The 14,062-nt window shown below is 42.1% G+C and overlaps 1 protein-coding gene across 18 annotated transcripts in view; it reads right to left on the bottom strand.

Annotated features, from left to right (window-relative positions):
* The window catches only part of MACF1 (microtubule actin crosslinking factor 1), a 341,865-nt gene that overhangs the window by 180,691 nt on the left and 147,112 nt on the right, over positions 1 to 14,062 (bottom strand). For all 18 annotated transcript variants that reach the window (XM_040469723.1, XM_040469739.1, XM_040469724.1 and 15 more), the window contains 2 exons: positions 12,717 to 12,794; positions 9,060 to 9,152 (listed from right to left, as the gene is read on the bottom strand). In XM_040469723.1, coding sequence (XP_040325657.1) covers positions 9,060 to 9,152; positions 12,717 to 12,794 — 171 coding nt within the window. The remainder of the gene's footprint in view (positions 1 to 9,059; positions 9,153 to 12,716; positions 12,795 to 14,062) is intronic.

Raw genomic sequence — 14,062 nt, 5'->3', positions numbered from 1 at the left:
TTTATTTATGGGAGTCGTTTCTTTTTTAAACGTCTTGCCCATGTTGGACAGATCGGGCCTTCATTTCCTTCTGCCCCAGAGGAAAACTGGCCTAGGGAAGGAGCAGAGCTTTCAGTAAAGGAGGCCTAGGTTCAAATTCCCAGCTCTAGTAACTTAGTAGCTAAGTAACTAACTTGCTAGGTGGTTCAGTTTCCTTACCCGTAAAATGTGGATACTACCACCTGTGGAAGTGGGTGAGAGAAGGCCGATGAGGTAATGCCTTATAAAGTGCTTGGCTCAGTTCCTGGTCTTCAGTAAATCCCTTTTCTTCCCATTTGTTACTTAAGCAACAAGATAGGAGACACTCTACCATCACCACCACTGGGGTCCTAATATACTCTTTTTTTCTTGACTAGGCTCTTAAGAAAGTAGATATGTTCTAAGACCCAAAGTTCGGGTGTTTGTTTTTCTTAACAGGGGCTCTGCTTCCACTATTTCACTAAGTAAGTCAACTCTGATCACTAAGACTTCACCCTGTACCTTTTTTCTCACCTCACCTGAGCTCTCAACATAGGGTGCCGCCTTCTGGCAAAGCAGCTGACTAAGGGCGACTAGGAAGAGACTAGGGCACAGACATTCTTCAGGTCTTCTGCTTTGGCTTTTTCTAGTTAACTGTTCACTGCCCACAGTTCTTACATGGAGATGGCCAGAGTGAACGAGCTCATTCATTCATTCACTCCACAAACATGAATGGTGCCTCATCTATAGGCCAACCACTAAGTGCCATAAAGTGCACAAAAGTGTAAAGCTCACATCTACCAGCTAAAACCACTTTTTACCCTAACTCCCCTGAATTTTTTTTTTATTTCAGAGTGTTAGACGTACCCTTGTATTTAATAAACATTTGAGAGTCAGAAAGCTAATTTTGTCAGATTCTGACTTTCAGAACTCATCTTTTAGATAAATTATAAATCCTAACATTAAGACAGGTCTGGGCAAAACCAAGGGACAGGAAATCCTATTATTAGGATCTGAAAGTGTAATCCAAAAATGTCAGTTGGATTCTGTTTCAGTTGCTCATCTGAACAGCCAGCACTGGAAAATAGCCATCACAGTCTATTTATCTGGTCTACCTACCTCCCAGCTTTGAGAAGATCAAATTAATAAAATATCCATTCGCTTAACAAATATTTATTGAGTACCTGTTCTAAGCCAGGAAAAGAAGAGAACAAGAGACAAAATCCACTGTTAAAATGGCATCCTACTGCAGAGATCCAGACAGCAAATAAATGTTAAAACAGTAGTGTTATCCAACACAACACTATGCATCACATACTGCTCTGACAGTAATTTGGCAAAACAAAGGAAAAGTGTATGTATGACCTAATAATTCCGGTCCAGGTACCTATCCAAAAAACCCACTTTCCTATAAACCTAAGGACACATGTACACACATGTTCACTGTAGCAATGAATGCCTTCGGCACAGAGCCCGCTTCAGATCCTCTCTCCCTTCTCTCTCTGCCCATAACCCACTTGCACACATGCGTACTCTCTCTTTCTCTCTCTTAAAAATAAACAAGGGAAAAAAAGGATATATAGAAGACAGAATCTATATCAACTATAAAAACATATAAACACCACCACATACCGTTATGAATACCTCATCTGTCATAAAGACACAAAAGCATATACGGGAACCATCTACATCAACTTCAGGACAGTATTTACTTGGGGAGGTCAGAAGGAACAAGAAAGTTGGTTGTATGGGAAATGTTTCATTAGCACCAACAACAGAGATTATAATGACTATTTTACTGATCCCCTAACATTTGATAGCTCTACTCTACATTTCTATTTGGCTTTATGTAGCAGGTGTCCTTGGTGAGAACAGCTAATAGACACTCAATAATAAAAGACTAGAAAACCGCAATAATACATAACTAGCGAGAGACACGTCACATTCTCTCTGAGACAAGGATGATGGAGCCTCTATATAACCCTTTATCAGCCAACCCAGAAGCTTTACAAGAAGGGGAACTTCCCCACACTCCCAAACACTTAGCTAATACAGACAAACACCAAGCCATCAAGAATAGCAAAGAAAAGGAATTAGTAGTTACTTGCATCTGAGAAAATATTCTGGCAGCAGAGCTTCCCACAACAAAACAAAGTAGTTACTCAGCTATGCTGAAATAGCAAACAGGGAATAGCAGGTAGCCAATATGCATGCAGAAGACAGACGAAACCAAAAGTATTTTATTTTCTGGTAAAATATGTAACAGGGCAGGGAACAGTGGGCTAAGTCAAAAGCCATGGTAATTATAAGGTCTGTTAATAATTGTAACAAGTTGCTACCAGTAACTGCTGCTAATTATTGAGTATATACGTGTTCCATCTCCCTGGCTCATACCTCCCTGATTCTTTAAACCTCTATCAAGCTATTTTATGGTGCTTCTCTGAATTATTCAGTTGAACCTGGGTTAAGTCTGTGTCTAGTTCACTTTGTATCTCCCACAGACTCTACCTAAGACTTTGTTCATAGCTGGTCCTCAGTAAAGGTTTGTGGAATTCAGTTAAAGAATACATTTTCCTGGGGGCACCTGGGGGGCTCAGTAGGTTTAAGCATCCGACTTTGGCTCAGCTCATGGTCTCACAGCTTGTGGGTTCAAGCCCCGTGTCAGACTCTGTGCTGAAACCTCAGAGCCTGGAGCCTGCTTGGGATTCTGGGTCTCCCTCTCTCTCCGCCCCTCCCCCACTCATCCTCTCCTCTCTCTCTCTCAAAAATAAATAAAACATTAAAAAAATACACTTTCCTATAAACTAAAACCACAAGAAGATACAATTTCATACCCACTGTGATGGTTATAATCAAAAGAAAAACAATAACAAATCTTGACGAGGATATGGAGAAGTAAGAGTCCTCACACCTTCCTGATGGAATGTAAAATGGTATAGCCACTTTGGAAGATAGTTTGGCAGTTTCTTAAAAAGTTTTACATCAACTTACCATACAACCCAGCAATTCCACTTCAAGGTATATATCCAAGGGAAATAAAAACATACATTCACACAAAGACTGGTACTCAAATACTCATATCAACATAACTTATAACAGCCAAAAAGTGGAAACGACCCCAATGTCCATCAACTGCTGAACAGATAAAATATGTGGTGCATATATATAATAGAACAGTACTCAGCAGTAAAAAGGCATGAAATACTGATACATGCCTCAATATAGACGAACCTCAAAATTTTAATGCTAAGTGAAAGAGGCCAGACGCAAAAGAGCACATATTCTATGACCCCATTTATGAGAATTGCCCCAAATAGGCAAATCTATAGAGACTGAAAATAGATTGGTGGCTGCCTAAGGCTGAGGAGGAAAAAGGGGGGGAATGTAAATGGACAGAAGGGTCTTCCAGGTATGATGAAAATGTTCTAACGCTGGATTATGGTGAGGGTTGTAGAACTCATAACAATCATTGAATTGTATGATGACTATGAGTCAATTTTATGGTATGTAAACCTCAATAAAGTCATTTTTGAGTATTTTCCTAAAATAAACAAACAATAGAATGGCAACCAAAAAGGTGTTTTAAAACAGTCAGCAAACTATATGAAAGGAGAAGAAACAACAGAAAGGGCAGGTCTGGAGGCTAGACTTCTCTCAGTACACCTCACATGCACTTCAAAATTTTCCCTTTGGAACAACATAGATGGTCTATATAACATAAAATAAAATGGAAAGGGGAAAAGCAATCCCTAAAAATTTGGAGGCAAATAAAAACCAATGAACCTAATTGTGTACTGAATTAATAGCTTCACAACACAGAAATTTTTTTCAAATGATTTTAAAATATAATTATGTGTACATTCTTAGGAGATATACACAAAGGACAATGAAAACTATAAAGAAATCACAAACTTCTTAGGGTGCCTGGGTGGCTCAGTTGGCTAACCATCAGACTCTTGATTTCAGCTCAGGTCATGATCAAGCCCCACATGGGGCTCTGCGCTGACAGGGCTGAGCCTGCTCGGGATTTTCTCTCTCCCTCCCTCCATCTCTGCTCCTGCCCCACTCACACTTTCTCTGTCTCTCAAAATAAATAAACTTTTGAAAAATTACAAACTTCTCAGTAATCATATTGTTAATAATAACACTAAGATTGCTGTTTTGGTTCAAATACATGTAATATGTCTATGTGATTGTACACACATCTACGTGTATGTAGGTATATGGAAAAGGGAGTAAGTAATATGTTACTGTTGTTAGGATCAAGATTTTCAGCATGAGTAAAAAAGATATAAAGTCAAAGAAGTTAAAATAAAACTATAATTTGGGGGTGCCTGGATGGCTCAGTCAGAAGAGCATGTGATTCTTGATCTCAGGGTCATAAGTTCAAGCCCCACACTGAGTATAGAGATTACTAAAAATAAATAAACTTTTTAAAATAACTCTGTAATTTTAAGTTTGAATGAGAGATAGCAGTATAAATTCATGGTTTTTTAAAATAAGGAAAATATACTTATTAGCTAGCTCTGTCCACAGAAAAACTGACCAACCCAGTAGCATTCAGATTGTGGTCAATAAAGAATGAGAGTTTCTTGAAGAAATTGCTAATTTCAGGCCTTGGGCAGGAAATACACAGAGTCTGGAACATCTCATCACAAGAAATAAAGGAGATTATCAAAAAGGACTATGGAGATGATGCCAAAAGACTCAGAGTCCACTTTAGGAAGCTCTCATTGGCCAAAGATGGAGTGGAGTATTAGGAAGAATGATAGCTGTATTTTATTGGAACACATTTAAAAACCCAGGAGTCATAAGTGATACTAAGAAAAAAAATGAAAAAACTTTCATTTTCTTATCTTTGGAGAATCTTAGGGAACCAATTAATTATGCTGAAAACTGGTAAACAGAGGGAGATCTTTGTATCTGCCCTTTCCTAGAGGAGATATCTCTTAGGGTAATTGCTGAGGTGAAGTTCTTCTTTATAGAAGTAATCCAGCTAAATAATCAAAAAGGAATGAAGGAATTTGAGCAGCACCATTTTGCAACTTTTAAAAAGTAGGCTCCAGCGTGGAGCCCAGTGAGGGGCTTGAACTCACGACTCTAAGATCAAGACCTGAGCTGAGATCAAGAGTCAGCTACTTACCCAACTCAGCCCCTGTAGGCACCCCTGTAACTTCTAATGAAACAGTGGAACTAGCAACAATGATGAGTGATTGCTAAAACTATTAGGTGAAGATGTAATAGGGACTGGATGATCAGGCTGATAATAGCTGAACCCACATGTTCAGCAGCAGACGTATACTACTCAACATCACCATCCTTGCCCTCCACATCCTCCCTAAAGGTATCTGAACGTGATTGAGCCTCAGGTCTAGATCTAAACCACCAGTTGATAAGCAATACAACAGAGGGATGGAAGATGTCACAGAGATGCTATCAACATCTTTATAAACCTTAAAGGACAAAAGACCAGATTTCCTCAATGGATTGTTGGGGGGAGGGAAAATTTAATGCAATATGTAGACTTTGTTGGGATTCTGATTCATAGAAATCAACTTTTTTTTTTTTAATGAAGTAACTGGAGAAATCTGAACACTAATCAGATACTTGATGATTTTAAGAAATTATTGAGTTTTACAGTGTTATACTAGTTTGCTTAAATTAAGAATCTTTAGGGGCACTTGGGGGACCTAGTCAGTTAAGTGTCCAACTTTGGCTCAGGTCATGATCTTGCATGTTCGTGGGTTTAAGCCTTGTGACAGGCTCTATGCTGACAGTTTGGAGCCTGGAGCTGCTTTGGATTCTGTGTCTTCCTCTCTCTCTGCTCCTCCCTCGCTCATTCATTCATTCATTCACTCTCTCTCTCTCTCTCTCTCTCAAATGAATAAACATTAAAAAAATTTTTTTAATTAAGAAATCTTTATCTTTCAGAGATATATGCTGAACTACGTACAGAAGAAATTACATGAAGTTTGGGATTTCTTTCAAGATAACCTACTGGGGTTTGAGGAGTGGATTAGGATATAGATGAAATAATACTGGCCATGAGTTAAGAACTGTCATGATAGGTGATAGGTATATGGTAGTTCTTCACACGGTTTTCTCTACTTTTATCAATATTTGAAGGTTTTCATAAGAAATTTTTAAAGAAAGGGGCGTCTGAGTGGCTCAGTTGGGCTAAACATCCAACTTTGGCCTAGGTCATGATCTCACGGTTCTCCTGAGTTCAAGCCCTACATCGGGCTCTGTGTTGACAGCTCAGAGCCTGGAGCCTGCTTCAGATTCTGTTGTCTCCCTCTCTATGCCCTTCCTCTGCTCATGCTCTGTCTCTCTCTCTCTCATAAAAAAAATTTTTTTTTTAATTTTTAAAGAAAGAGAAAGTACACATTTTCCTGATGGAGCTGTTCAGGAAAACAATGGTTCCGTTATCTCCATCTCTTCTGTCCCAGCAAAGTTTTGATTAACCAATTCAGTTTTTATTCCTTGGCCTATGAGTCTCCCTTTTAAAAAGAGATTGAATTACAGTCAAGATAAATAGAGACATAGTGTAGACAGAGTCCTCTTATCTCACATCTATGAGACCGACACTGGGACTCACGGTGGGGACAAGTTTGTGGCAAAAATACAAACGGCCAAAACAGTTTCTCTAAAAACAGCAACAACAACAACAACAACACTCCTCTGTTCTTAAGGGCTCTAAGGGGATACCTCTACTGCTCCATGAAAGCTCAGCAAAGTTCTTACACCCACCCTGCTAAGGCACACCTGCCAAGTTCATGTTCCTGGTTATCCCTATATCCAAAGCATGCTTAAAGACACCCTGTGATGGCACAAAAATACATGTTACTTCCACACTTTCCAGATTGCCAGCACTGGCTCCAAACCAGAGCCACAAGAAATAAGCCCCAAACTCAATTTTCTCAGGTAATGAGGAATGCTGGGACATCTGCTGTTCTGCTTCTAACCAGCAGGTGGCACTAATGCCCCAACTAGGACATCACAGTCACTTGGGTCCCTGGAGTCCATTCCTTGAGTTATTTATATTAGCCTTCTTTTCTTACCTGCTCAAAAAATGCTCCCTCTAATCTATCAGCTTCATATACAGGGACTGTGTATGGGGGAGCTGTCTGAGAAACAGCTTTGTTTGGCTGGGCTAAAATGATTCAAGATGGTCTTTTTATAAAAATAAGGCTGTATTTTTCCAACAGCAATCCAGACTTGAAAAGGATTTGCCTTCTTAGGAATGGAGCAGCAACAAGGCTGTGTGACCATGTGAACACTACCAAGATGCCACTGCTCTTGAGTATGATGGAAGCAACAAGCTTGTGCTTACCAGCCCATATACAAACCCAGCTGCTAAGGTGCTTGCTGTGGACTGAATGTGAGTGCCCCCTCAAAATTCGTGTTGAAGCCCTTACCTGCAACGTGATATATTTGGAGGTGGGGGCCTTTGAGAGGTAATTAGTTTCAGATGAGGTAATGAAAGCAGAGCCCCCATGCTGGGGGCATTCATGGGATGAATTCATCCCATGAATGCCCTTACAAAAGGATGAAGAGACATGAGATCTCTTTCTCTGTACCCATGCACCAAGGAAAGATCATGTGAGGAGATAGCCAGGAATAGGGCCCCCACCAAGAACTTGACCATGCTGACACTCTGATCTCAGACTTCCAGCCTCCAGAACCATGAGAACAAGGTGTTTGTTGTGTAAGCCACCTAATCTATGGTACAGGCACACCTTGTTTCATTGTGCTTCACTTTACTGCACTTCACAGAAACTGCATTTTCTACAAATTGAAAGTTTGTGGCAACCCTGCATCAGTAAGTCTATCTGTGTCATTTTTCCAACAGCATTTGCTCACCTGTGTCTGTGTCACACTTTGGTAATTCTCCCAATATTTCAAAAGTTTCATTATTATTGTATCTGTTATGGTGATCTGTGATCAGTGATTATGGCTCACTGAAAACTCAGATGATAGCATTTTCTAGCAATAAGCTATTTAAAAAAATTTTTTTTAATGTTTATTTATTTTTGAGACAGAGCATGAATGGGGGAGGGTCAGAGAGAGAGGGAGACACAGAATCTGAAACAGGCTCTAGGCTCTGAGCAGTCAGCACAGAGCCCAACGCGGGGCTCGAACTCACGGACCGCGAGATCATGACCTGAGCCGAAGTCAGACGCTTAACTGACTGAGCCACCCAGGCGCCCCAACAATAAGCTATTTTTTAATTAAGGTCTGTACACTTTTTAAAAATACAATACTATTGCACACTTACAGACTACAGTATAAACATAACTTTTTATATGCACGGGGAAACCAAAAAGTTCATCTGACTTGCTTTATTGTGGTGGTCTGGATCCAAATCTGCAATATCTCTAAGGTCACCTGTATTTCATTACAGAACCCCAAACTGACTAAGGCAGTGCTATAATTAACCAGGCTTGTTTTTTTTAAAAAAATGTTTTTTTCAACATTTATTTATTTTTGGGACAGAGAGAGACAGAGCATGAACGGGGGAGGGGCAGAGAGAGAGGGAGACACAGAATTGGAAACAGGCTCCAGGCTCCGAGCCATCAGCCCAGAGCCTGACGCGGGGCTCGAACTCACGGACCGCGAGATCGTGACCTGGCTGAAGCCGGACGCTTAACCGACTGCGCCACCCAGGTGCCCCTAACCAGGCTTGTTTTAAGATCATTAGAGATGAGGAAAAGTCTACACCAAAGCAGGATTACAACCCTTCACCCCACCCTTCTAAAAGCATCAAACGGTCCATACTGTGAGTCCCCATAGAGTCAGTTTTGACCCAACTGAGCAGACTTCTAACAACCGGCCAACACACAAACCAGTGAAAAATCCCATTTCAGCATGCAATGATCAGGAAGTTCTGGGTTTAGGCCGCAATAGCTCTGTCCCCAGGCTACTTCTACTCTCACCCTTGTTCACGGCCACACACAGAGAAGAAAGGCTTGGCGCTAACCATGGAAGGCTGCACATCTTCTAGTTCCTTCTAGGCAACATCCAAGCCAAGCAACAATGACCCCAAACTTCACAGGCCCTACCTGGAAGTGCAAAATAATGGTCCAGATCAGGCCCAGGGTCAGCTTGGGGTTGCCATCCGTGATGTCATCGTTGCGAATATTCACTAGTTTCACCTGGAAAACAAACAGAGGCTGATCTCAGAGCTCTGGGACTTTTGGTTTTGATTTCATTTTTGCAGATTTTCATCCTTATATCCAACTAAACTGATTGTGTGTGGTGTATGTACGCAAGTACAGCTCTATGAGTCTGAACGTCTGTATTGATGCATAATTACCACCGCAGTCAGAATAATAGAACACTTCTGTCACCCTGACAAGGTGATTTCATGCTGCTCCTCTGTGGTCACACCCTGACTTCACCTCTAATTCCTGCCAACCACTGATCCATTCCCCATCTTACTTGTTCTAAAATGTCGTATGAATAGAATCAGACAGTATTTAAGTTTTTGATACTGGGTTTTTGGGGTTTTTTTTCACTCAGCATAGTGCCCTGGAGATCTCCATCCTTGTTGTTACTTGTATCACTAGTTTGCTCCTTTTTACTGCTTAGTAGTATTCCATCGTATCAACAGACTATGCTGTGTTTACCCATTCATCCACTGAAGAACATTCGGGTTGTTTCCAGTTTGGGACAGTGATGAATAAAGCTCCTAGATTCATGAGCATATGCTTTCATTTCTACAGGGTAAATTCCCAGGCGTGGGACTGCTGGGTCATATGGTATATGTTTAGCTTTAGACAAAACTGCCAAACTCTCTTCCCCCATGATTGTACCATTTTGCATTCCTATCAGCAAGGCAACCTTATAAGCACATGGTATTGTGAGTTGCTTTTTTATTAAGTCATCACAGCGCTGATTTTTTTTCTTTCTTTTTTCCCATGGGAGGGAATAGCAAGCCCCTCTCCCTTACTCTTTGGCCTGTTCTCACCTCCATTTTCCCTCCTCTGCTGAAGATATCCACACCTGCCCATGCCTCCACTAGCATCTGTTTTTACCTGTAAAATCTCATTCTAATAACACAATGTGCATAGAGACACAGGCCCTATCCGCTGCTAGGGTGACCAAGTGTCCCACATGCTGGAAACTGAGAGATTTTCCGGGATGTGGGACTTTCAGTGTTGAAACTGTGAGAGCACCAGGAAAAGCAGCCCAGCCCCTGCGAGCCTTTTCTGTCAGACCCTCATGGAGTTGCCGTTCAATTGTGACAAACTGCCCTTGAGCTGGCCTCTCTTTATCTCTTCAGTTGAACTGAAACCTATGTGTCTCTAAAGAACTCTGGTGACCTCACTTCTCCCCCTACACCAACAGTGACCTGGTACCACAGGTGAAATCCTTGTGTCCCTCCAAAATTCATGTTAAATTCTAACACTCATTGTGATGGTATTTGGAGGTGGTCCCTTGGGAGGTGATTAAGTCACGAGGGTGAAACCCACATGAATGGGAATGGCACCCTTATAAAAGAGAACCCAGAGAGCTCCCCTGCCCCTCCACCATGTGAGGACACAGCCAGAAGACTGTGGTCTAAGAACCAGAAAACAGGACCTCGCAGACACTGAATCTGCTGGTACCTTACTCTTGAACTTCCCAGTCTCCAGAACTGTGAAAAATACAGTTCTGTTGTTTATAAGCCACCTACATGATAGTATTTTTGTTACAGCAGCCTGAACCAACTAAGACACCTGTATCTCCATTCCTCTTCTGTATACTGCAGGTAGGAGAGGCTACTCTTCTAGATCGAGAACACAGTTTTCTAATCACCAATCACTGACCCACAGTTGGGAGGATGTGGTATTAGCCATGTCCACATTCCTCAGCCCCACTCCCATCAGCTTGCCCCTTCCATTCTGAAGTCTACTTTGCAAACAACCTTCCAATCTCTACTAACCCTTGATGACTTTAGCACCTAAATCCTAAAAGTGGTGATCTTATTAGCACTCATCTCAATGACCCAAATATCACCCCATCTGCACAATTCATGTACGTTCTCCATTCTGAGGACTTACGCTTTTCCTCTACTTCGGACAGCTACACAACTACAACTTAGACCTCCCCATTACCAAGAGCTGTTCTAGAGTTCTCCCTGCCCTTCTCTGAGTCCGCTGTTCTTATCTGCACATACTTTAGTCTGATCATAGTAACCAAATCTACCGTTGGTCCTTATTTAGACTTGTAGCTAATCGATTCTTCTCATTCTCCCTTGCCTATTAAGAACCCCAGGGTCCTTCCAGCTCTACACACAGACATTTCTAATGCTGCTTTCTCCAGTACCCTAAACACTGCCTCTAATTCTCCCACCACTTTTCATTTGTCAATTTATTTCAACAAATATTTATTAAGTGTCGATTAAGGACCATTCATTATGCCAGGTGATGAAGAGAAAACCGTGGAGGAAGATCCCGTTTCCGGTCCTCACGGGGCCTGCAGTACATGAGAGCAAACAGAGAAATAATAAAGTAGTAGATGTTATATTGAAAGTAAACTGCTCTGGGAGCACAGAGAAAGAATTTCCCAAGTTAATGAGAAATACTGATAAGAGTGATGAAAATGAACTAACTCTAAAAATATGCATACCATTCAACGTCCAGCTTGGCCTGAGTGATTGCCTGGCACCCACAGCTAGACCGATCTCTTCCACTCAACTGGCTCCAAGCAGACAAACTCTCTGACCCCCTCTTCCATCTTCCTTCCTGCCACCCCACCCCTGCATCTTCATCCCTCCTCCTTCCTTTTCCCTGTATCTCAAAGAAAGCGGCATTTTCCTTTTCTTTTTCAAAGATAACCACACCAGCTGTGCTCAGGATCTCACCCTCAATCCCTGAATTTGTTTCCATCCGTTAGAAAGCAGGGGTGGGGCAGGGGGAGGGGCAGTGTGTAGAAACAGCACGGACAGTGGCAGGAACACTGAACTCCATGGCAGGAGGCCTGGGTGGAAGTCCCAGCTCTGCTCTAGCCTGTGCGCTCTGGGGCAGGTCATTTCACCCCGCCAGATCTCACTTTCCTTATCTAGGAAATGAAGCTGCTGGGCTAGAACCTCTCTGTGGCATCTCCCAGGCTGATATTTTGTCACTGTCAGCACTCCTCCTCACTCTCATCCCTGTCTGCCTCTCTTCACTGGCTTCTCCTCCTATGTGTAAAAACACGTGGAAAACTTTTTTCCCTTCTTATATCCAGGCCCACTAAACTGCTCTAACCCGCTAACTCCAAGAGCTCTTCTGCTCTATTCAGACTGTTCTCAAGTCACCAATGCTTGTCGGCCTCAGACCTCATGTGGCACCAACACAATGGCCAATCCTGACCAGCCCCTCATCTACTCTTCAGGATCATGTAGCATTCTGGTTTCTCCTCTTCCTGGATCAGGTACTTTTTTCCATCTTCTTTGACAATTTATTTTCCATCTTCCTTTTGACCCCCACCTTAGGTAAGTCCGTAAGTTTCCATCTTTAGCATCTTGCTCTTCTCTGTTGACACTCTCCCATTCAGGAAGGCCTTAGATTCTATGCAAGGACCACCAAATGATTTGTCCAGCCATAATGAAATCGTTCACTAGCAAACAAGACTCAGACTGGGCCAGATGGAGCAATTACCAAGGGCTCACTAGGGACACTGAAAACATTCCTAAGTAAGGGTCAAATGTCAACACTCCATGGCAGAATAGGGAAAGCATGGAAGTGTCTTACCTGCCGCTGCTTTAGGAAGTCCAGGGCAATCTGCACATTCTGGAGCCTATGAAAACGCATCCTGCCCTTCTCCCGGGGCTGCAAACAAACAAAAAGAGATGGTAATTTTAGCTACACCAGTTTACCCATGCAGAGCCCCATCCTTTTTCATTTCAGGGACTGAAAGACCACACAGAATTCCTCGTGGTTGAAGCCAGCCAGGGGAGCATTACATAAAGCACCCCTTAGTGGCAAGGCCTGTGTGTGTTTCGCCATGCTCTCTGAGGCCTCCATGATGCTGGTTTCCCACTGTGCCTCCTGAGAACACACAGTGTGGGTAGACTACTAGTGTCGAATCAGTGCCGCAGCTCCTGTACAGGGTCTTCTGTGGCCATATACGGCAGAACCTGATTCTGGATGTGCAGTTAATGGGAACAAAGTCTCTGGCTCTGTGGCTCCTAAAATCACAGTTAAATGCTATTTTAAGGAAAGGGCAGAAAGTCCTAATTGCATACTACACAGTAATTAGAGCCAACCTTATTAAAAACCTGGCAAAAGAAGCTAGAGGTAGCCAATTTTAAACCAGGGAATGAAGAGTTATACATGCTCAATAAACAAGTGAAAAACTCAAAAACGAGAGACAAAAATCAGGAAGAAACCTATTTTCCAGGCAGATGGGTGTCCATTTAAAAAAGTCACCTTGGACCTCAATAAGAAATACCAACAACAATGAAAACCTTGATGAGTAGGGCCACTCAACAATGATACTCCAAAGAAAGGTATTTTCTGCTAGTCTCTCAGTCCCAGATGTCATACAAACCACTGGAGAGAAGCTCATCTCCATCCCGTGCCCCTGGTACCCTGTCCATAGCTCAGCTACTATCCATCCAAATGTGGCTAAAATCAGTGTATCCAGTGACAGCATGCAAGGGGTGGCTATCTGTCTCTGGAACCTTTTCTCCTGCTCATTTTCCAATGTTGCTTTTATTTTACTAAAATTGGGACTGAAACATCACTCTTACTAGATTATATATACCCAACTCATTTGTAAATGTCAAAGTGGTACTAATTAAAGGCTGATGAATAAGGTAGCTATGCGGCCAGGTGCTTGTACAGAGGAAACTTCGTCCCAGGTTGAAACACAAAAAGTAACCAAATGCGTGTAAAGATAAGGGGAGATGCCCCCAACACTTCTAAACAACACTCCCAAATGAGGATAATCTACAGAGATGTTGAGGCGCCTCTGGGCCACAGGATAACTTCTTAAGTCAAAGGTTTAGGAAAATCCTCTAGCAAGAACCTCTTTCCAGTCATTTCAGCTAAACTACTTGTGAACATGGCTTTGAGGATGACAGAGCCTATCAAAG

The sequence above is a fragment of the Herpailurus yagouaroundi genome, unplaced genomic scaffold (assembly GCF_014898765.1).
Source record: "Herpailurus yagouaroundi ecotype Mexico unplaced genomic scaffold, PumYag 77, whole genome shotgun sequence".
Lineage (NCBI taxonomy): Eukaryota > Metazoa > Chordata > Mammalia > Carnivora > Felidae > Herpailurus > Herpailurus yagouaroundi.
This window is presented reverse-complemented; position numbering and strand designations above follow the sequence as displayed.